Source organism: Amblyraja radiata, chromosome 33, assembly GCF_010909765.2.
Source record: "Amblyraja radiata isolate CabotCenter1 chromosome 33, sAmbRad1.1.pri, whole genome shotgun sequence".
NCBI classification, from domain to species: Eukaryota; Metazoa; Chordata; class Chondrichthyes; order Rajiformes; family Rajidae; genus Amblyraja; species Amblyraja radiata.
The window spans coordinates 23,146,729-23,171,219 of NC_045988.1; the positions used below are offsets into that span (position 1 = coordinate 23,146,729).

Below are 24,491 nucleotides of genomic sequence, written 5' to 3' on the forward strand. Positions count from 1 at the left end.
GAGGAAGGGTCTCGACCCAAAACGCCACCTATCCATTTTCTCCTGAGCTGTTGCCTGACCCGCTGAGTTACTCCAGCACTTTGTGTCTCTCTTTGCTATAAAACAACTTCAACGGTTTCTCTTTAATACATCTTTGATCCTCCTGTGGTCTTTCAGTCAAATACCTCTTGAGATGCACTCAATGGAGTTAAGTAAGAAATGTAACAACTAGTTAGTAAACACCAAGCTCTCTTAATAAAGATTGCAATGATATTCGTCAGATGTTCCAATGCAGCTGAATATCAAATACCATCCAACAGAATAACTCCCTGTTCTTTGAAATGCAGCATGTTATGTTTAAAATCCATCTCAGGGAGCAGATGGAACCTCATTCGATACACCCCTTCTATCCAGAGATGCTGCCTGTCCCACTGAGTTACTCCAGCATTTTGTGTCTAAACCCAGGGTGAGGGTGAACCCTACCTGTGTAGCCAGCCAGGGCAGCCGCAGGGATCACTGGCTTGTCCTTGTTTAGGTCGGTTCGTTCTCGCACGTAGTCTTTGAACGTTCCTTTGGGCTTGTGATGGGGCAGGTTGCTAGAATAATCCTCCGAGTCAAAGCTGTCATAGCTCGGCACCCGTTGGAGGCTGTTGAACGAGCTTTGGCTGCTCCAGGACTGTGCTAAATGGTCCCAGCTGTCAAAACTGTCAATGCTTTCAAAGGAATCCTGACCACCAAGCTTACCTACAGGAACAAGAGGATAAAGGTCCATCAGGGTGAGTGTGTGCACCGCGCGAACCTCCCTCTCCAGCCTTGACAAAAGAACTGAAGGGAATGAAGGAATGCCTCTGTCATAAAAAACTGAAAACATTGTAAATTCTCAACAGGTCAGGCAGCATCTGTGGAGAGAGAAACAGAGTTGAAATTTCTGATCAATGAGTCCGCACTGACCAGCGATCCTCGCGCATTAACACTATCCTACACAAACTAGGGACAATTTACACATACACCAAGCCTATTAACCTACAAACCTGTACGTCTTTGGAGTGAGGGAGGAAACTGAAGATCTCACGCGGTCACGGGGAGAGCGTACAGTTGGTCGGGATCGAACCTGGGTCTCGGCGCTGCAAGCGCTGTAAGGCAGCAACTCTACTCTACCTCTGCCCCACCGTGACCGTCCAGAGTTCTGATGAAAGGTTTCCAAACTAATACGTATGAATTCCAAAGATAGACGAAAAGCTGGAATAACTCAGCAGGACAGGCAGCATCTCTGGAGAGAAGGAATGGGTGACGTTCTGGGCTCAAGACCATTCTTCTTTACAGCTCTATGTTATCCCACTTTCACATCCACATCCAACACACTAGGAGTCTGAAGAAGGGTCTCGGCCCAAAGCGTCACCCATTCCTTTGCTCCATAGATGCTGCCGCACCCGCTGATTTTCTCCAGCACTTTTGTCTACCTTCGATCTCAAATGGAGTTGTGCCATAGCAGCAGGCTACAGTTCTTGGTGGCATTTGCTGATAGTTTATACTTAGTTCAATTAGCAACAACTACCATACCTTATGTCTGGAGATATATTAAGTTTATGGAAAGGCCGCAGAAGTGATTCACGATGGTATTATCAAGTGGAAAATGGATAAAAATAGATGAGAACTGGGCTATTTTTTGGGAAGAAGAATTGGGCTTAGCTTAGTTTGAGAGATACAGCAGGGAAACAGGCCCTTCGGCCCACTGAGTCCATGCCGACCATTGATTCACACTAGTTTAGTTTAATGATACAGTGCAGATACAGGCCCTTCAGCCCACCAAGTCCGTGCAGACCATTGATCAACTATTCATACTAGTTTAGTTTAGATATACAGCACGGAAATTGGCCCTTCGGCCCACCGAATCCACTAGCGATTCCCGCAATCTTGCACTATCCTACACACACACTCGGAAAAATGTTAAAATGTTACCAAGCCAATTAGCCTACAAACCTGTACATCTTTGGAGTGTGGAAGGAAACCGGAGCACCTGGAGAAAACCCACACAGGTCACATGGAGAACGAACAAACTCCTTGCAGACAGCACCCGTAGTCAGCATCGAACCCGATTCTCTAGCGATGTGAGTCAGCAACTCTACCGCTGCACCACCCATGCAGCAACATTCCTCAATGTTATCCCACTTTTACATCCACACCCGACACACTAGAAACCAATTAACCTACAAAACTGCACGTCTTTGGGATGTGCAAGGAAAGTGGAAGACCCAGAAGAAACCCACGTGGTCACAGGGAGAAAGGGGTAAACACCACACAGACAGCTCCCAAATTCAGGTATGAACCCAGGTCTCTGGCTCAGTGAGACAGCAGGTCTACCAGCTGCGCCACAAACAAAGAAGATGGATGTATTACATCAGGTAGCACGGTGCAGCCGGGTTCGATCCTGACTACGGATGCTGTCTGAACGGAGTTTGTACGTTGACCTGCGTGGGTTTTGTCCGGGATCACTCAGTTTCTGCCAACACTCCAAAGACATATAGGTTTGTAGGTTAATTGGCTTGGTATAATTGTAAAATTGACCCTAGTGTGTGGGATAGTGTAAGTGAGCGGGGATCGGTGGTCGGCACGGACTCGGTGGGCCGAAGGGCCTGTTTCCGCACTGTTGCTCTAAACTAAACTAAACTATACACAACTTACATTGGCCAGCAAATGAGTACCTGGGGAAGCTCCAGAGAGCAAGTGATGGCCTATTGAGCAGCCCAGGCAGAAGCTCTGGTGATAGAAGCAGAATGAATGTTTCAGGTCCACAGACTTTCATCAGGTTAATAATCCCTCTGTTGGTCACTGACCTGAAACATTAACTCTGTACATCTCTCGACAGATCATTTCTGGCCAACTGAACATTTCCTGTGCTTTTTTATTGCAGATTTCTTGCATCTGCATTTATCTTTGCTTTTCAGCGATTGGTGCACCTTGCTTTCAGTTCATTGCTGGAAGGCAGTATGTTTTTTTTATGTGGGATTGTTGTGGTCATAGAATGCAAAATCAGAGGCAATAATAGGAACAGAATCCACTGCAGCTTTGTAAGGTGAGTGAAAAATAATAATAAAAAAAGAAAAATAAATAAGAGAAAGGACATGGATATGGGACTATGAAGGTGGCACAATGGTGGTGGAGTTGCTGCCTCACAGCACGAGAGACCCTGGTTCAATCCTGACATCAGCTGCTGTCTGTGTGGAGTTTGCACATTCTCCTTGTGACTGTGTGGGTCTCCTATGGGTGCTCCCGTTTCCTCCCACATCCCAAAGACGTGCGGGTTTGTAGGTTAATAGGCACCCGTAAATTGCCGCTGGTGTGGTGGGGAGTGGTTGGGAAAGTGGGACAACATAGAACTAATTTGAACGGGTGATGGTTAGTCAGCGTGGGACTCGGTGGGCCGAAGGGCCTGATTCTCTGTTGCATCTCTAAAGTAATCTAAACATTTTTCTGTCTGAAGAAGAGTCCTGATCCGAAATGTCAACCATCCGTTTCTCTTGACATGTTGCCTGACCTGCTGAGTTACTCCAGCACTTTGTGTCCATCATCTTCCAAACTAAACTAAATCTTGACAAAGCTTTGGCTTGGAAATGCTCCCAGTGCCGTTAAAGTCACTGATCCCGCCACAATCCTTGGGTCAAGTCCAATTGTAGAAGTTGATCATGTTAGCCTGGCCGACATCCCAATTCTCACAGAGGACCACCATAGTATCGGAGGGACCTGCCTCTGGTTACGACCTTGAACTTTGGTTGGATTCTTCAATCCGGCCATCGTTTTTCAAAACAGCAGTGTTTCCCAAATTTCTTGCTCAAACTTTCCTGAGAATGTACACCGCTTTTTCCTACCATTAGCGTGGAACGTATTAACGTATCGGGGATCAGATTCATGCATGGAAAGTTATGAAGAGCATGCTGGAGGCAACGACGCCGTGACATGATATAAAAATATAACTATGTTTATATATCCAAAACACGGAAAAGATAGAGGAGATTAATTTAAACAAGAATTTAAAAAATGCTTGTATTAGGCAGTCCTGGAAAAAGCCGGATTGCTGATGGTTTGCTAACTTTCTGCCACATATGCATGAGAGAACGATACTCCTTTTGTTGGCCAGGGAAGGATTGTCCGTAGTTTAACAGATGATGCATGCTTGTTCCTTGTGAACAAAGCAGGCTGCAGAAAGAGAGGGACATTAGCCAGTCCATCATGGGTACTGACCATCCCACCATCTTAAGGATCTACAGGAGGTGCTACTTCAAGAAGGCAGCTAACATCGTCAAAGACCCACACCACCCTGCCTATGCTCTCATCTCACTGCTACCATTGGGAAGAAGGTACAAATGCCTGAGAACTATGACCACCAGGTCATTACAAACATTGGAGTAACTCATCAGGTCTGCCAGCAACTCTGGGGAAAAGGAATAGCTGGGATTTTAGGTTGGAACCCATCTTAAGATTGAGAAGGGTTCCGACCTAAAACATCACCTATTCCTTGTCTCCAAAGATGCTGCCTGGCCCGCTAAGTTACTTCAGCATTTTGTGTCTACCTTCAGTAATAAACCAGCATCTGCAGGTCTCCTGGTCTCCTGGTGCAATGCCGTTGACAACAAACTTTATCAAAGTGGAATCATTTTGTCTGTTGGTGAAACAACTGTCCACACAGCTTCCCTCATCATCAAAACTGTAGAAGGGAGTAAATGATAGATTTAAGAACAGGCCATCATTTGAAGAAATGTAATTCTCCCCAAAGGTCTTCACCCAAGAGTCACTTCCAGTGGTTGGTGATCATCGCCCAACACCAATTAGAGGCCTCAGAGTAACGCTACTGACTGGCACTCTCAACAATCTTACATGATCTTTGTACCCTTCCATATCTCGTTTCCCTCTCCTCGGACTCTCAGTCTGAATAAGGGTCTCAACCCAAAACATCACCCATTGCTTCTCTCCAGTTGCTGCCTGGCCCGCTGAGTTACTCCAGCATTTTGTGCATATCTAAAGGGTGGTTAAACCTCTCTTGCTCCCATCATCCCGAGTACTTCTGATCCCAGAAGGAATGCCATGGGACTGTCCACGTGGCACAACACCACCCATCTCCCGGTGATGCCAACCTACCTCGGCTGATGCGGCCCACACACATGTTGTCGGGTGACACCACCTCTTGCTTGACGTAATACTCGGACTGCAGCGAGTCTGCGGGAGCATCCCGGCTGATGACGGCCTGATAGTCCACCTCGTACTTGAGCGAGAGCAGTTCCTCTGAGCTGATGGGGTGCAGGGTTTGGTAGGACTCGGTGATGAAGCCTGGGTCGGAGTACTCTGACGGAGGGACACACTGGGCATGCTCAATGCCATAGCCTGTGGGGAGAGAGTGTAATCAGAACCAAATCTTTGAAGACGTGACCGAAAAGGTCGCTGCCGACAGAGCTGAAGATATTGTGTACATGGACTTCAGTAAGGCATTCAACAAGGTTCCGCATGGTAGGCTGCTCTGGAAGGTTACATCGCATGGGATCCAAGGAGAGAAAGCTGAATGGATAGCAAATTGGCTTCATGGAAGAAAGCAGAGGGTGATGGTGGAAGGTTTTGCTTCTCAGACTGGAGGTCTGTGCCTAGTGGCGTGCCTCAGGGTTTGGTGCAGGGCCCGTTACTGTTTGTCATCAACATTAAAGAATTGGATGAGAACATTCAGGGCAAGAGCAAGTTTGCTGATGATACAAAAGCGGGTGGTTTTGTAGAAAGTGAAGATGGTTTTGAACGATTGCAGCAGGATCTTGAATGATTAGCCAAGTGGGCTGAGGAATGGTTGACGGTATTTAATACAGAGAAATGTGAGGTGTTGCATTTTGGGACATCCAACAAGGGCAGGGCCTACAGAGTGAATGGTAGGCCTCTGGGGAGTGTTGTAGAGCAGAAGGATCTAGGAATGCAGTTGCATGGTTCCTTGAAGGTCGAGTCGCTGGTAAATAAGGTGGTCAATAAGGCTTTTGGAACATTGGCTTTCATCAGTCAGTGTATTGAGTATAGAAGTTTAGTTTAGAGACACAGCGTGGAAACAGCCCCTTCAGGGTCCATGCCAACCAGCGATCCCCGCACATTAACACTATCCTACACCCACTAGCGACAATTTTTACATTTACCAAGCCAATTAACCTACAAACGTGTACGTCTTTGGAGTGTGGGAGGAAACCGAAGATCTCGTAGAAAACCCACGCAGGTCACGGGGAGAACGTACAAACTCCATACAGACAGCACCTGTAGTCAGGATCGAACCTGAATCTCAAGAACCACAAGAAACTGAAGTTGCTGGAAACTTGAGCAAAGAAGAATATGCTGGAAGATCCCAATGGGGTCAGGCATCTTTTGTGGAGGGAATGGAGGGAAGACACTTCTTCAGAAGAAGAGTCCTGACCAAAAACTTAATCTATCCATTCCATCCATGGACGTTGCCTGACCTGTTGAGTTCCTCCAGCACATTAGACGTTAGAGATACTGTGCAGAAACAGGCTCTTTGGCCCACCGAGTCCGCGTCGACCAGCAATCATCCTGTACACTAACACAATCCAACAGACGAGAGACAATTTCCAATTTTACCAAAGCCAATTAACCTGCAAACCTGTATGCCTTTGAAGAGTGGAAGGAAACTGGAGCATCCGGAGAAAACACACGCGGTCACAGGGAGAACGCACAGACTCCATACAGACAGGACCCGTAGTCAGGATCGAACCTGAGTCTCTGATGCTGTAAGGCAGCAACTCTACCGCTGCACCACTGGGCCACCCAAAATCTCCTTCTTTGATTTATACCATCTCTGACACACATCTTCCAAATTACACTGCCCTTGTTTGACATCATCTCTGATACCCATCACACTAATTCACACCAGCCCTTTTTCCTCTTCTTTCGTGGCTTTATGCGATATAGTGGCTGCTGTACGTTGCGCTGTTGTAGTGTTAAGTACAAGGTCTGCAGTAGTACATGGATTATCCAGCAATGGGCATTGCAGTAGGTGTTGCATTGTCTGGGTCTGTGTGCCACAGTCACAGGTTGGTGTACCCTCGATGTAGCCCCATTTGTGCATTGTCACCCTTGACCGCCCGACCCTGGTTCACCGTCGGTTGAGACATCTCCAGTTCAGCTAGTGTTCATCAGCAGCTGATGGTAAGCGCTCTGCTGCTGGTATATGCCCATCTTGGTGGAAATAGAGGCAGTGGCTAGTTGTTCTTCCACATCTGGAGGCGAGCTTCAATTGGTGTTGTTTCCAGTGGCGTGACGCTGCCTGACCCGCTGAGTTACTTCAGTTTTTTTGTGTCTAAATATGGTATGAGGGGCAACCAGACACCAGCCCTGGATCACACTCTTCCTACTTGAAGCACCTCGCCTGATTCCAGCCATCCCTCATTCATTCTGTTGAGGTCCACACTCTGCGATCTACACAATGTTTGGGGAGTCCAGAACCAGGGGCCACAGTTTAAGAATAAAGGGTAAGCCATTTAGAAAGGAGATGAGGAAACACTTTTTCTCACAGAGAGTTGTGAATCTGTGGAATTCTCTGCCTCAGAGGGTGGTGGAGGCCAGTTCTCTGGATGCTTTCAAGGGAGAGCTAGATAGGGTTCTTAAAGATAGCGGAGTCAGGGGATATGGGGAGAAGGCAGGAACGGAACGGGGTACTGATTGGGGATGATCAGCCATGATCACATTGGATGGCGGTGCTGGCTCGAAGGGTCGAATGGCCTACTCCTGCACCTATTGCCTATTGTCTATTGTCTATTGCCTGATCACCTTTCCCAGATTAGTACCATTCCGAATTCACACTGTTCCACTTTACACTCTGAAGACCGGGTCTTCAGACTTCAAACATTCTTGGTAGATCTTGATTCACAGCACCAGTGTGCCCCCCCACCCTCCACCTATCCCCCCCCCCCCCCCCATTCCGGCTAACACCACTGAGTCGTATCATCATGTGTAACAAATCCCACTACTTATTCTGCCCCAATTCATGCTATCCCAGTTCACATCCTCCCTGATTAACATTGCTTGTAACTGACTTTAATATTGCTTTTAATCTACAAGAGAATGTGAATCTGGGGCAGTCTCTGGCAACTATATCTGGGCGGGAGCCGATGACCCAAGTAGGGGACAGAGCACAACACCCACATGTTGAAGGAAGGAACTGCAGATGCTGGTTTAAACCAAAGATAAACACACTGACTAGTCTGACTGTCCTCGCTTACATGTTATCTCTGTTTGCTTTGTTATCTTCTCCCAGCTAACAGTGATCTATTCTACATTTTCCTTGATCTGCATCTCCTTTGTCTCATTTTCACAGCTTACACTTCCTTGTCTCTGTACCTCCCCCTCCCCTGATTCAGTCTGAAGAAGGGTCTCGACCCGAAACGTCACCCATTCCTTCTATCCAGTGATGCTGCCTGTCCCGTTGAGTTACTCCAGCATTTGGTGTCGGCCTACGTGATGTAGGGGCACCATACCCACAATGCACCGTGCACTGAAGCCCACATGTGTGGAGCCAGGCAACGCCTGAACTAAGCCAAAGCCCACTTCATCGATTGACCTCATACCTGTAACTACACCAAAGCCCAACAATTACAGATAATGGCCTGTCTCCTCTATCATCGTTACCATTTTGCATATATTTTATTCATTTGTTCTATCTCTCTCTATAACACTCATTTTCTATATCTCTCATTTTCCTTTTCCCTGACTCTTAGTCTGACAAACAGTCTCAACCCAAAACTTCACCTTTTCCTTTTCTCCAGAGATGCTGCCTGACCCACTGAGTTACTCCAGCTTTTTGTGTCTATCTTCAATTACAGATACCAGACATGTACAATGGCCACATCTGGACTGGAAGCTAAAATCTATCGTTGCGTTCAGTGCCCCTGCATAAATAATGGGCTGAGCCCAAGGCCCACACATGCAGGGTGCTATGTATGGACCCTACACACACAGATCTGGACCAGAGACCCAACCATGATGTAAATGGCGTCCGTCTCCCCAAAGTACCCACTCATCCCAGACATTTGTCACCTTGAACTGAATGCCACGGTGTCGACCTGTAACTTACCCATAGAATAGGCAGAGAAGAGGCTGTTCTCCGTGTAATTGGAGACTACTCCATTCACCGCAAAGGGCTTTACATCCTCCTGGCATTCTGGCAGAAATCAAAGTCACACTTTCAGCAAACAATTTAAGATTTCTATATGCTTTATCAAGAGAAAATGAAGAACAGGGCACCAGAAATCCAGTATCAGTATTCAAAAACTCAGTTCTTACAGTGAAACGATAGAGATTAAGAGGGTTCAGCAGATTCCCCCCCCCCCCCCCATCCTCCTTCTCTCTCCCCACCTTCTCCACCCCTCAACACTTCCATCAAGAGCACGGATATTCTTCTCACTGTGTCTAAAATGTGGTTTAGTCCAAACTACAAGTGCACCTTCTTCACACTATGAACATCACATTGTACAAACTACCCACTCTTTGTTCCTATCCCAACGTTAAAGAAACAGTTAGACAGGTACATGGATAGCACAGGTTTGGAGGGACATGGGCCAAACACAGGCAGGTGGGACTAGTGTAACTGGAACCTATTGGGTAGACAAGTTGGGCTGAAGGCCCTGTTTCAACACTGTATCACTCTATGACTCTATTCGCTGCATCTCAGTTGAGGTGAATAGGACTGATGGAATTTGGACGATGAAATGTAGCATAAAACCAGCATAAATCCCATTGCAAAATCGCATTGAGTGAAACAGCGTGGTGGTGGATTCATGGCTCAGTAACCTCAAAACAATATTGGAAATTCTATGCCATCGGAGTTTGGAGGGGAAACACCTTTCTGAAGACGTTTACCTTTCTGAAGCTGCTCCAGATGTTCCCACAAGATGTCGCCCACAAAGTCGGGCGCCAGTTCGAGGAAGCTGTCCATGCCCAAGGCGCACAGAGTGGCCCCGTCCATGCGGAACTGATGGAAGTCCACGTTCTTCAGGCTGAATTCGTTGACGGCCCAGGCCAACCAGTGACTGACATGTTCGTCCTGCCATTCTCGAGGGTCTGCGGAGCATCACAACAAAAACAGGCGATTGATTCCTTCCCACTGCCATCATCGCCAACCTCACAGCACTGGATGTACTGCCCACTCAGTGATCGCCATGGCTGGCACAGGAGAAGAGTGGCACAGTTGGCAAAGCTGCTGCCTCACAGCGCCAGAGACCTGGGTTCAATCCTCACCTTGGTCTTACATAGAAACATAGAAAATAGGTGCAGGAGTTGGCCATTCAGCCCTTCGAGCCAGCACCACCATTCAATGTGATCATGACTGATCATCCAAAATCAGTACCCCACTCCTGCTTTTTCTCCATATCCCTTGATTCCATTAGCCCTAAGAACTAAGTCTAACTCTCCTTTGAAAACATCCAGTGAATTGGTCTCCTCTGCCTTCTGTGGCAGAAAATTCCACAGATTCACAACTCATCTACTCTCTGGGTGAAAATGTTTTTCCTCATTTTAAATGCGGGAGTTTGCACGTTCTCCCTGTGACCATGTGGGTTTCCTCTGGGTGCTCTGGTTTCCTCCCACATTCCAAAGACGTGCGGGTTTGTGGGTTAATGGGCCCTCCGTAAATTGTCTCCAGTTTGTAGGAAGTGGATTATTGAGTGGACAACAAAGAACTAGTGTGACCGAGTGATTGACGGTCGGCATGTACTCAGCGGGCCAAAGAGCCCGTTTCTCCCAAAACTCTTAAACTTCAAATTGCTCCGGTTTATTTCGCAATAAATGAATACATTTCTAGACAGTGCCTCAAGAATTAGCTGGGAAAAATGTCAAATGGGTTTTTCCAAGAAAAAAACAGCTGGGGTCCAGATCATCCCAAATATGTCACAGCAGTAAAAGGCTCCTTACTGATTACAGAATGAAAATATGCCACCCCATATGAAGGTTGGGGCTGAAAGGAACATGGAGACAGAGGGAGGGCTGGTGGGCAAAAGCCAGCTGGGATCATGGGTCAGATCTGGAGTTGGGGTATGAATGATCAGAGGCTCGAATGGGGGCTTTGGTAAACGGTTGGTTTGGGAACCTGTGAAGGATTGGGGAGAGGGATCTTGGAGGCATTGGGAGTAGCTTTGGGGGGGACATCAAGGGGGGAAGAGAAGTGCAGCATTATGGTCTGAGGAAGGGTTTCGACCCGAAACGTCGCCTATTTCCTTCGCTCCATAGATGCTGCCTCACCCGCTGAGTTTCTCCAGCACTTTTGTATACCTTCAATTTTCCAGCATCTGCAGTTCCTTGTTAAACATGCAGTATTATGGTGTTGCTCCAAAAGATAGGTATGTATGTGACTCTCTCTGGCCAAGCAGGTTCAATGCTATGGTCCGCAGCCTCAGTTGCTCTGGGAATGATCAACAACAGCCTCTTCAGGCCTAAGTACCACAGCAAAGCATTGACTGTCTTATCAATAGTTCATATGTTCTAGGAGCAGAATTAGTCCATTCGGCCCATCAAGTCTATTCCGCCATTCAATCATGGCTGGCCTATCTTTCCCTCTTAATTCCATTATCTTGTCTTCTCCTGATAACCCGTGACACCCGTACTAATCAAGAATCTGTCAATCTCCACGTTAAAAATATCTAATGACTTGGCCTCCACAGCCGTCTGTGGCAATGAATCCCACAGATTCACTGCCTTCTAACTAAAGAAATCCTCCTCATCTCCTTTCTAAATGTATGTCCTTTAATTCTGAGGCTATGGCCTCTGGTCCAAGGACTCTCCCACCAGTGGAAACATCCTCTTCACACCCTTTCACTATTCAGTAAGTTTGAATGAGGTCACCCCTCCAATGAGTACAGGCCCAGTACCATCAAACGCTCATCATATGTTAACCCACTCATTCCTGGGATCATTCTCGTAAACCACCTCTGGACCCTTTTTATCAAGAGATGCTTGGTGTGTCGTCTTTGGAGTTTAGAAGGGTCAGGAGTGATCTTATTGAGTTTAGACTATAGAATGAGTGAGAATTGGGGTGGATGTTAAGATGTTTTCACCAGTGGGAGAAACTTGAATGAGGGGACATAGTTCAATCATAAGGAGCTGGTGAATTAAAACTGAGGCACATAGAAATTTCTATGATCACAGATCTCTATTTCACAGAGAACAAAAAAGCCCTGGACTAGGGTGGACAGTGGAGTTGCTGCCTTACAGTGCCAGAGTGCCGGGTTCAATCCTGACCAAGGCTGCTGTCTATAAGGAGTTTATACGTTCTCCCAGTAACCACGTGGGCTCTCTCCAGGTGCTCCGGTTTCCAAAGACAGATTGGCTTGTAGGCTAATTGGCTTTGAGAAAAAATTGGAAATTGTTCCTATTATGCAAGATACTGTAAGTGTACAGGGTGATTGCTGGTCGGCTCGGCCTCAGTGGGACGAAGGGTTTGTTTGTATGTTGTATCTCTTAAGACAAAAGTAAAGTCTAAAGACTTCTCTGTCCCAAAGTGTTCTGAAATATCTAAAATGGAGGTAATACATGTTTGAATTAAGGGAATTGAAGGCTAAGGCACAGAAAACAAGGTAGATCAGACACGATCACGTTGAATAGTGGAGCGGGATTGAGGGGCCAGCTGAACCTTATCCAATTTTCCTGTGCTCTTCTATTCAACAATGAGCATTGTAAAGTCTGCTGAGTGAACAATGGGGGTTGGAGTGGAGATGACATACTTTCACTTGATGTGAATCAGGTCAAACAATCAGAATGATTAGAGATGGCCTAGATGTTGTTGACACCACACTTCACTCCAAGGTTAGGGCGCCATCAATCATGCAACATAGTGATAAACCATGCTATGAGGTCGCTTTTCTAGGGCTGCATGCTACTTCATTTTCTTTGAACTGTTTTTTTCTAAATATTGGAGGGAAGGCACAGCTTTAAGGTGAGGAGAACAAAGTTCAAAGGAGATGTGCGGGGCATGTTGTTTTACACAGAGGGTGGGTGTTGGGTGGCTGGAATGCGTCGATGGGTGTGGTGGTGGACTGTTCCCAGGGACGCATTCAGAGACAGACATTGAGTGCTGCTGGATGGTCATCAACTCGGTGAAAGACTCTACGGTCAGCCCGAGCTTTGTTGACCTCCCAGCAGAGCGAGATGTCCGCGGGGGAGTGTTACCGACTGGCCCGCTCCAGACTGCAGCAGGGTTTGGTGGACACGCCCCTCAAAATAAGGGAAGGGACTTCAGGCCAATGGGCCACATGAGTGGCATGGGTGTGGGGTAAAATTTTGATTTTGGTAAAGATTAATAGACAGTAAACGATAGACAATAGGTGCAGGAGTAGGCCATTCGGCCCTTCGAGCCAGCGCCTCCATTCAATGTCATCATGGCTGATCATCCCCAATCAGTACCCCGTTCCTGCCTTCTCCCCATATCCCCTGACTCCGCTATCTTTAAGAGCCCTATCTAGCTCTCTCTTGAACGCATCCAGAGAACCGGCCTCCGTATTGAATGTATGTATAGACTCCGAGAATGTCGGATGAATATTTTCCACGGTTGCTGTATTGTGTATATTTATTAAACTTGAATAAAGTCTATTTTGATGAAAGAAAGTGTGGTGGTGGGAGGCAAACGCCATAGTGGCATTTAGGAGACTTTGTGGTCGGCACCTGGACATGCAGGAAATGGAGGGATACGGATCACGTGCAGGAAGAGGAGATTAGTTTAACCTGACACCATGTTCGGCACAAACATAGTGGGCTGAATGGCCTGTTCAGGGCTGAGGCACACTGAGCTGACTAACGATGATGCCACACAGATGATCGAGTGAGACTGAACTCACAGTTTGGATGAGACCAAGCAGAGAGTCACACAAAACTGAGGGAAATTGAAGGCAGAATAAAAATTAGGCTCATTCCACCCACGTCTGTAAGAAAAGTCGCCCCAAGCATTTGTAATTGTATACCTTCGAGTCACACAAGTTCATCGACTAGTCAAAGGATGGCAGCCAATATCACAAGGGGCCAACCATGTAACTGAACAAGGCCAGCAACCTTTAAATGCTGGAGTAACTCAGCGGGACAGGCAGTGTCTCTGGAGAGAAGGAATGGGTGATGTTTCGGGTCGAGATACTTCTTCAGACTGAGACCTGATGGGCCGAATGGCCTAATTCTACTCCTATCACTTATCGCCTTATGACATGAATAGAGGTCCAAAAATATCTCAATCCATGTTGTGAGACACGCAGCCAGGGGGAAATATGCATTCAAGCGGTCAGGCCATGCCTGGATGTCCTCGCATTCTCCCAGCCTGTGATAAATACAGGTTCAGTCACCTCCAATCCTTCCTCACGACAGTTCTATCACCCCATGTATCAACCTGGTTAACCTTTGCCGCAGTAAGACTATCCTTTCTTGGAGAAGGAGACCCAAACCATGCTCAATGCTCCAAGTGTGGCCTTTCTGGGCTCCTGTGTAAATGTATTTGGATATTTAAGGTGCCTTCTTCTTCTTATCGGGTCCACACACACGATTAGAAGTTGTTCAGCCAGAGCTGAGAACACACTTCTTGGCATCTGCACACAATGGTGTCTGTCTTGTGCTTCTTGTGCGTGGTGGTGGAGAGATTGGTGAAAACAGAGCCGCGACTCTTTCCTTGACCCCATTTAAGTGATAAGGATAGTGTATGGTGCGCAGCCTTGATTGGCGGAGGCAAGGAGTTCTGGAGTTGGTACATCTTGTTAATGTTTTACAAATCCTTGTTTTGGTCACAATTGGAGTATAATCTCCATATCTAGAAAGGACGTGATTAAGCTGGAGAGAGTGCTGGAACGCTGCCTAAACCAGAGGGTTTGAGTTATAAGGAGAGTTTGGATAGTCTGGGACTATTTTCCCAGGTAAAAAAAAAGGCTAAGGGCTGCCATTATGAGAGGATAGATAGAGTAGGCAGTTTAGGTTAGTTTAGAGATACAGCACGGAAACAGGCCCTTCGGCCCACCGAGTCCACACTGACCAACCATCGCTGTATACTAGCATTGTCCTACACACTGGGGACAATTTACAATTTTTACCAAAGCCAATTAACCTACAAACCTGTATGTCTTTGGAGTGTGGAAGGAAACACGAGAAGCCTGCGAAAATCCACACAAGTCACGGGGCGAATGTGCAAACTCCGTACAGATAAGCACCCGTAGTCAGGATCGAACCCGGGTCTCTGGTGCTGTAAGGCAGCACCTCTCCCGCTGCGCCACAGTACTCAAGGTAGACACTGTGTTATCCAGGGCAGACAAAGTTAACACTAGAGGAAGTACCCTTTAGATGAATCGTTGGGATCAGGGTTACTGGAAAAGCCAATGTCTGTCGCCCTAAATTGATGACGTTAGGCTGCTTGCTTCAATTATTTCAGACAGTGGCAGTCCGGGATCTGAATTTTGTTTTGCTACTAATTCCCGATGTGGGTATGGCAAGTAGTTAAGGCTAAAGATGCATTGGCCTTTGTTGCGTGAGGTTAAAATGCAGGTGTGATTGTGAAGAAGGGTTCCGACCTGAAATGTCTGTCATCTGTCCATATGCTCCAGAGATGTCCCACTGTACCACTGAGTCACTCCAGCATTTTGTGTCTTTCCCATCAATTGTTCCGTCATTCCTGTACACCTTTCCCTGTTTCCTTCCCAAAACCAAACCAACTTTTAAAGACAATAGAAAATAGGTGCAGGAGTAGGCCATTCGGCCCATCGAGCCAGCATCACCATTCAATGTGATCATGTCTGATCATCCCCAATCAGTACTCCATTCCTGCCTTCTCCCCATATCCCCTGACTCCGCTATCTTTAAGAGCCCTATCTAGCTCTCTCTTGAAAGTATCCAGAGAACCGGCCTCCACTGAGGCAGAGAATTCCACAGACTCACAACTCTCTGTGAGAAAAAGTGTTTCCTCATCTCCGTTCTAAATGGCTTACCCCTTATTCTTAAACTGTGGCCCCTGGTTCTGGATTTCCCCAACATCGGGAACATGTTTCCTGCCTCTAGCGTGTCTAAACCCTTTTGTTTCCCAATGAAATGAATCTCTGATTATTTAAAACAAATGGATATTGAACATTCAAACAGACATTGATGTAGCTTCCACTCCCAGCCCTGCCCTGCCATGTTATTAACTTTCATGTCATACATTATATAATGATGTTAGCGGTGTGTAAATGCCCTGCCCTCCCTCTAAAGAGCAAAGAAAGTCTAACAGTTGACGAAAGTAAACCCAAGGTGATCTATCTGTACCAGAAGATCTACATTGCAGTGAGTAGTAATGTTTACCTTTTGGTATTCCCAGTCTCTCCTGCTCTCTGGTGAATTCACTAAACGTGGCCTTCAGGGCTTGAGACATCATCTTGTTGCTGCTGGGAGTCAGTAATGGTATATCCCCACATTCCACATCTGAAAGAAAAAGAAATGCGTCTTTATCTCTATTGTCACGAAGCATCCTAGATTCAGAACGCATCGCTTTGGATCTGCAAAGAGGCAAGGACATTTTCTGGGGTGGTGTAGGAAGGAACTGCAGATGCTGGTTTACACCGAAGGTAGACACAATATGCTGGAGTAACTCAGCGGAGCAGGCAGCATCTCTGGATGGAAGGAATGGGTGACACTTTGGGATGGAAGGAATGGGTGACACTTTGGGTCTGAAGAAGGGTCTCGACCCAAAACGTCACTCATTCCTTCTATCCAGAGATGCTGCCTAGTCCCGCTGAGCTACTCCAGCATTTTGTTTACATTTTCTGGGCTGCTGGTCAACTGTGTACATGATATAAGCAGAGCATCCAAAGTCTGAAGAACCTGAAATGTCACCTATTCCTTTTCTCCAGGGATGCTGTCTGAGCCACTGAGTTACTGCAGCATAGGTCAAGTTGAGTTTATTGCCTTACGCACAAATACAGTGAGGTACAGCCTCAATATAAATCTTGCTTGCAGCATCACAGGCACATAGACTCATGCATCACACATAAATATAAATCATACATCAATTATTCAAGACAGTGAAAGAAAAAGACTGCAAAATACAAGACATTAGAACAAAAAGGGACAATTAGAAAAGATGTGCAAAAGGTGGTCCATGATGGTCTGTTGTCAGGATAACTACTTTGGACTGAAGTTTCAACAGTGGCGATGCAACAGAAACAAAAGGCCTGGAGATAGTAACTGGTTCACACAGCTTTCTTTAACCAGTTAACAGTACTCAGTTAGCCTTTAACCGATGACTGCACAGTGGCGCAGCTGGTAGAGCTACTGCCTCACCGCACCAGAGACCTAGGTTTGATCTTGACCCCGAGCACTGTCTGTGTGGAGTTTGCTCGTTTTCCCCGTGACCGCGTGGGTTTCCTCCAGGTGCTCCGGTTTCCTCCCACATCCCAAAGACGTGTGGGTTTGTCGGTTAATCACCCTCAGTAAATTGCCCTTTGTGTGTCGGGAGTGGATGCTCGGTGCTTACTCGATGGGCCGAAGGGCCTGTTTCCATGCTGTATCCTTAAACCAAACTAACCGGTTCATAGGCAAGGCTCGCTCACACAGTAATGATTGTGGTGGGATCATTAGTCAGCTTGAACTTGAGATTGAAGGTGAGAGAGGTCTCCCTCACTTTGCAATGAAGTGTAGGTGAGGCACATTGGATGCTGAACATATGAAATAGAAGTAAACAGCACTAGAAATAATGGGCAGTTCAGGCAGCATCTACGCAGGGAATCAGCTCCTCAATTTACCAGATCAGTTTAGTTTTAGATTGTAAATTGTCCTTAGTGTGTAGGTTAGTGTTAGTGTATGGGAATCGCTGGTCAGCATGGAGTCAGTGGGCCGAAGGGACTGATTTCACGCAGTATCTCTTTAGTTTAGTTTAGAGATACAGCACTGAAACAGGCGCTTCGGCCCATTGAATCCGCGCCGACCAGCGATCCCCACACATTAACACTATGCTACACACACAAGGGGCACAATTTCACCGTGCCAATTAACCTTGGAGTGAGAAGAAATCGGAGCACCCAGGGGAAAGCCACGTGGTCACGGGGAGAACGTACAAACTCCGTACAGACAGCATCTGCGGCAGGATCAAACCCGGGTCGCCGGTGCTGTAAGGATTGTAGATCTCAAGCACCAACTTCATTCCATCCACAAATCCAGTCTTGTGCAGTCCAATGGAATCTGGATGACTTGCTTCCATTACAATCCGGTGGGTTTTCAGGTCAACATGGAACTCTTCCATAGATGGGGCAAGATGGCTGAATTAGCAAGCAGAGGGTGGACTTTGGGGTGATGCACTGCATCCACCGCTCACACAGGGCTTCTGGGTGCTCCTAATAAACGGCCTTAAGATTTCCAATCCCATGCCAAGTGCTCCAGATCAGCGGTAGAGTTACTGCCTAACAGCGCCAGAGACCCCGGTTCAATCCCGACTACGGGTGCTGTCTGTACAGAGTTTGTACGTTCTCCCCGTGACGTGCGTGGATTTTTTCCGGGTGCTCCGGTTTTTTCCGACAATACTAAGGCATGCAGTTTTGCCTTGGTATCAATCTCAAATTGTCAACAGTGTGAGCAGGACAGGTGTTTGGAACCAGGGCAATGGACAATTCAATTCAAGTGGCAATTCCACCGGTACATTCACAGTTGCGAGCTAGATCATGCAGGCCATGGCACTCGTAAGGATGATATGATGGATATCCCTGGCGGAGGAAATCAGTGCAAGTCATTCATCAGTGAATCCAGATGCTTTTCAATTAACAAAGCCTATATTCATAGCACTGGTCCACTCCACCATGGGTGAATAAAGTCATTTAGGAGCAGAATGATGAACGAGCAAGCAGTGCAGTGCGTCACAAGGGAGCGAGTGAAAGGACTGATAAAGAAAGGGCGGCACAGTGGCGCAGCGCTGGAGCTACTGCCTTACAGCGCCGGAGACCCGCGTTCGATCCTATCCCCGTGACCTGCATGGGTTGTCTCCGAGATCTTCGGTTTCCTCCCACACTCCAAAGACGTACAGGTTTGCAGGTGTAAATGTAAAGTTGTCCCCAGTGTGTGTAGGATAGTATTAATATGCGGTGATCGCCGGACCAGGCGGACTTAGTGGGCCGAAGGGCCTGCTTCCACGCTGTAAACTAAACTAAACTAAACTAAACTAAACTAAACTAAACTAAAGCTGGAGGGAGTTACCAGATCCTTGGTTACAGGAACATATAGAATCACCACCCTGCAATACTCTAGCTCACTACGTCCATCTCCAAACTGAAACCTGAGCGGTGAGGAAGGGCAGAGTTAATTAATCTGAAGGACAGCAGTGAATTCATCTTCACGGGTGCAATTCAGTTTCATAATAGAGCCACAAGGAACTGCAGATGCTGGAATCATGAGCAAAACACAATGTGCTGGAGTAACTCAGCGGGTCAGGCAGTCTCTGTGGAAGAAATGGATAGTGATCTTTTGGTCAAGACACTTCTTCAGATCCCCTCAGTTTTATTATTTTGAATGAGCAGTATACACACTGTCACATGAATTGGCCTGATACCAGATGAACTGGCCATGTGGCCAGTTACAAAATACTCAAAGGTTAGAAAGTAGTTCATAAAAATGTGTTGTGAACAAACTTTTCCGATGCATCTCATGAAACTGAATCCGTTGGAGTCATTTATTTGATTGTAACAGTTTGCCATGAAAAATTATTGGCATATGAATCAAATTGAATGCTGCTTGCTGCAAACACTGTTTTGAAAACAGTAGCGAGTGTTTTCATTCAAAGCCAATTAAGTAAAAAGTTAGTAAAACTTTTAGAAACTTTTCTGACGCATCTCATGGAAGCTGAACCAATTGGAGTTATTTATTTGATTGTAGTATCTGGCCCTGAAAAGTTATTGCAAGATGAATGGAATTGAATAGTGCTTGCTGTAAACAGTGTTTTCAAAGCAGTAGAGAAAAAGGACCTGTTCCATTTGGCGATTTTTTTCGGCGACTGCCGACATCATTGACTGACATTTCAGGTCACCGAAAAAGTTGCGGCGTGATGCGGCGTGACAACGTATTGACGTGCGGTGTTTCCTCAGGTGTCGCAACATTTTTTTTGATGCCACTGGATTTTGAAATGTTCAAGATCTTTCAGCGGCCCTGATACGTCGCCGAAAAAATCTCCAACCCCTATAGTTTTCATTCCACGTCGTCTCAGTTTCATAATATATTAGAACATTGAAAATAGGTGCAGGAGTAGGCAATTTGGCCCTTCAAGCCAGCACCGCCATTCAATGTGATCATGGCTGATCATCTAAAATCAGTACCCCGTTCCTGCTTTTTCCCCATATCCTTTGATTCCGTTAGTGAATTGTCCTCCACTGCCTTCTGTGGCAGCGAATTCCACAGATTCACAACTCTCTGTGTGAAGAAGTGTTTCCTCATCTCAGTCCTAAATGGCCCACCCCTTAATCTTAAACTGTGACCCCTGGTTCTGGACTCCCCCAACATGGGGAACATTTTTCCTGCATCGAGCCTGTCCAATCCCAGAAGAATTTTACACGTGCAGTTTGCGCACTCTTACATGAATTGGCCTGATACACGATACGTGCTTTGTGGCCAGTCACAAAATACTCAAAGGTCAGTAAGTCAAAAGGACAAGTTTCCAACAATCTATTTACATCCCATCTGGGAATCGCTGTAAACAAGATGATCATCTGGCTACACAGTGGCACGGCGATCCCCATACACTAACACTATCCTACACACATGAGGGACAATTTGCATTTATACCAAGCCAATTACCCGACAAACTTGTGTGTCTTGGGAGTGTGGGAGGAAACCGAAGATCTTGGAGAAACCCCATGCAGGTCACGGGGAGAACGTACAAACTCCGTACAGACAGCACCCGTAGTCAGGATTGAACCCAGGTCTCTGGCGCTGTAAGGCAGTGGCTCTACCACTGCACCACTGTGCCGCTCAGTTGATGGGAGATCAAATGGTGGAAGAAATGGGTAGAGAGTGGAGGGAAGTCACGGAGAGGGCTTCGAGAGGAACGGATGGAGATAGAGGAAGAAGAGAAGACAGAGAGAGAGCGGGAAAGAGAGAGAAACAGTAACATAATTGTAAGAAAATGAAAGGGACACAAAACATTATTTCATTATGTTATCCTTCAGACATTACGCTGAGACACGCCAATTTTTGCACAGGTTCATCGATAAAAAGGAACGTTGTCTATTCTCAGGGAATCTCCAGCCCATTGCTGCTGTACCAGCATTCCCCTGACGCAACATTCCTCAACCCATCACCGGCACAAACAGCAGCAGTGCTGCAGATTTTGTGTACAAACATATGCTGAACCCACAGCGATCCATCTGGCAGCTCACAAAGGCCACGGGCTGATGTGAATCAGGGGCCAAGCTGCTCCAGGACATTGAACTGTTGGTCATTCACCACAAACGCAAGATACATGCCAAACATGGACAAAATCACTGAGCACGGCTGCTGACAATACGATTAGCATTAGGTCAGCTGCTTAGCCTGGGAATGTACACATCCCAGCCAGATAGCGCAGTCATACAGTCATACAGCGTGAAATGCAGGCCCTTCGGCCCATCTTACCCATTCGGACCAACTACACTAGCCCCACCTTTGGCCCATATATCTCTAAACCTGTCCTGTCCATATACCTGTCCAATTGTTTCTTAAACATTGCAATCGTCCCTGCCTCAACTACCTCCTCTGGCAGCTTGTTCCATATACTCTTTGTGCGAAAATGTTATCCCTCAGGTTCCTATTAAATCTTTCCCCCTTCACCTTAAACCTATGTCCTCTGGTTCTCGATTTCACTACTCGGGGCAAGCAACTCTGTGCATTTACCCCATATATTCCTCTCATGTGAAGGAAAGAACTACAGATGCTGGTTTATACCAAAGATAGAAACAAACATCTGGAGTAACTCAGCTGGACAGGCACCATCTCTGGAGAGCATAGACAGGCGACGTCTCGGGTTGGGAACATATTTTAGTGTTTAGAGTTTAGAGGCACAGCGCAGAAACAGGCCCTTCATCCCACCGAGTCCGCGCTGACCAGGGGTCATCCCATACACTAGTACCATCATACACACAAGGGACAATTTACAATAGAAGGAATGGGTGACGTTTCGGGTCAAGACCCTTCTTCAGACTGAGTTACTCCAGCTTTTTGTGTCTATTCTCAGGATTTTGTACACCTCTATAAGATCACCCCTCATCCTCCTGCGCTCCAAGGAATGGAGTCGCAGCCTGCTCGATCTCTCCCTATAGCCCAGACAGCGGGTCCTGGCATAATTCTCGTAAATCTTCACTGTACCCTTTCCAACATGGCAAAACCAGGACATCTGCAGCAATCATTTCAAAAAGCCTTAACTGAAGCTGCACAACTTGGTTGTTTTTAAAGCCGCACACAATACTGACTGGATCATCACAAAATCACAACATATAGGAAATTAGCCTGTGTAGGCAGAAGGGTCTCGACCCGAAATGCCATCCATTCCTTCTCTCCAGAGATACTGCCTGTCCCGCTGAGCTACTCCAGCTTTTTGTGTCTATCTTCGGAAACTAGCCTGTGGTTAGATTGCGTGTATAGGCACATACACTTCACCCTTGTAAACACTGATGTTCTGGCCCTGTTCAGACAACTTAACACCAAACATTCCGACCCTTGTTATGGAAGCATTAGTTGGTTGGTAGCCAGAGATCCAGAGACGTGAGTTCAAACCACCTTGTCGCAGTTGGAGAATGGAGATTCAAGGTTTAGTTTAGTTTAGAGATACAGCATGGAAACAGGCCATTCGGCCCACCGAGTCCACACCGACCAGCGATCCACGCACATTAACACTATCCTACCCACACTGGGGACAATCTTTTACATTTATACCAAGCCAATTAAGCTACAAACCTGCACGTCTTTGGAGTGTGGGAGGAAACTGAAGATCTCGGAGAAAACCCACCCGGTCACGGGGAGAACGTACAAACTCCGTACAGACAGCACCGGTAGATGGGATCGAACCCAGGTCCCCACCGCTGTAAGTGCTGTGAGGCAGCAACTCTACTGCTGTGCCACCGTGCCACCCTAATTAAATAAAGCTGGAGTGTTAGATGATTGTAGGCCCACCATTACGGTAAATCTTTATCAGTCTCCTTATACCTACAAGATAACTGCAGGCACTGCTAGTGATATCCATGTCAACTAACTGCATTATATATCATATGTTGCATCATGAAGTGAAATTCTCTCCATTAACAACTGTCCAGTCGTATTACTGAGAACTAAAGTTTGCCTCACTCACTTTAAAGCTAACCCTCTAATCTTTGACATTTTCACCATGGGGAAAAGGTTCTGACTGTCTACACTATCTATGCCTCTTTTACACCCATTAGTTTGCATTCTGAGTTTCTATTGATGGCATTTAATTATTTCTCCATATTTTCAGTACTAACATCAATGGACAGGGACAGGGCTAGGTTTAACCGGAGCAAGGCTGGTCAAAGAGTCGAACAAAACTACAGAGGCTCGATACTAACAGGAGTGGACAGATGTTAACCAGGTTAGATGGGCCCAGACCTCCTGCTGTTAAAATGATGCCAGGCTCCAGATGTTGGAGCTTCCTGATGTGAGCAGTAGATGGGTCTGATGTTAAGAGGACAGATCAGGGACAGCAAGATGTTTGTGGGAGTGGCAAAGCCAGTGTTCTAGAATAAAAGGCAGAGTGGTGCAGTTGTAGAGCTATTGCCTTACGGCACAAGAGACCCGGGTTTGATCCTGACTGTGGGTGCTTGTCTGTACGGAGTTTGTACCTTCTCCCTGTGGTTTTCAGTTTCCTCCCACACTCCAAAGACGTACAGGTTTGTAGATTAATTGGCTTGGAATAAAATGTAAAATTGCCGCTAGTGTTAGAGTGCGGGGATCGCTGGTCGGTGCAGACTCTGTGGGCTGAAGGGCCTGTTTTCGCACTGTATCTCTAAACTAAACTGAACTAAACTAACTAAGGTGTGGAAGGGATCTCTCCATAGATGCTGCCTCACCCGCTGAGTTTCTCCAGCATTTTCTGCCCACCTTCAATTTTTCTAGCATCTGCAGTTCTTTCTTAAATAAGGGAGGGAGCAGGTTTGTGGTATTAACAAAGGCTCAAAGTACTGGAGCAACTCAGCGGGTCAGGCAGCATCTCTGGAGAACATGGAGAGGCGGTGTTTTGGGTCAGGACCCTTATTCAGATTTACAGATTACAGACTAAAGATTACAGCCCCCCTATCCATGTTTTCCGAAGATGCTGCCTGACCCACTGAGTTACTCCAGCACTTTGTGTCTTTTTTGGTAAACCAGCATCTGCAGTTCCTTGTTTCTGCAGTTATTACTTTAGTTTAGAACGAAGAAAGACACAAAAAACTGGAGTAACTCAACGGGACAGGCTGCATCTCTGGAAAGAAGGAATGGGTGATGTTTCGGGTCGAGACCCCTCATCAGACTGGTTGGGGATAAGGAACACGAGA

At 46.6% G+C, this 24,491-nt stretch overlaps 1 protein-coding gene across 3 annotated transcripts in view; it reads right to left on the reverse strand.

The window, feature by feature from the left end:
• The window catches only part of ets1 (ETS proto-oncogene 1, transcription factor), a 100,116-nt gene that overhangs the window by 26,862 nt on the left and 48,763 nt on the right, over window positions 1-24,491 (reverse strand). For 2 of the 3 annotated variants that reach the window (XM_033050013.1, XM_033050016.1), the window contains 5 exons: window positions 16,297-16,416; window positions 9,868-10,068; window positions 9,083-9,169; window positions 5,113-5,355; window positions 463-723 (listed from right to left, as the gene is read on the reverse strand). In XM_033050013.1, coding sequence (XP_032905904.1) covers window positions 463-723; window positions 5,113-5,355; window positions 9,083-9,169; window positions 9,868-10,068; window positions 16,297-16,416 — 912 coding nt within the window. Of the gene's footprint in view, window positions 1-462; window positions 724-5,112; window positions 5,361-9,082; window positions 9,170-9,867; window positions 10,069-16,296; window positions 16,417-24,491 lie in introns of all 3 variants that reach the window. The other variant, XM_033050015.1, reaches the window with a different exon arrangement.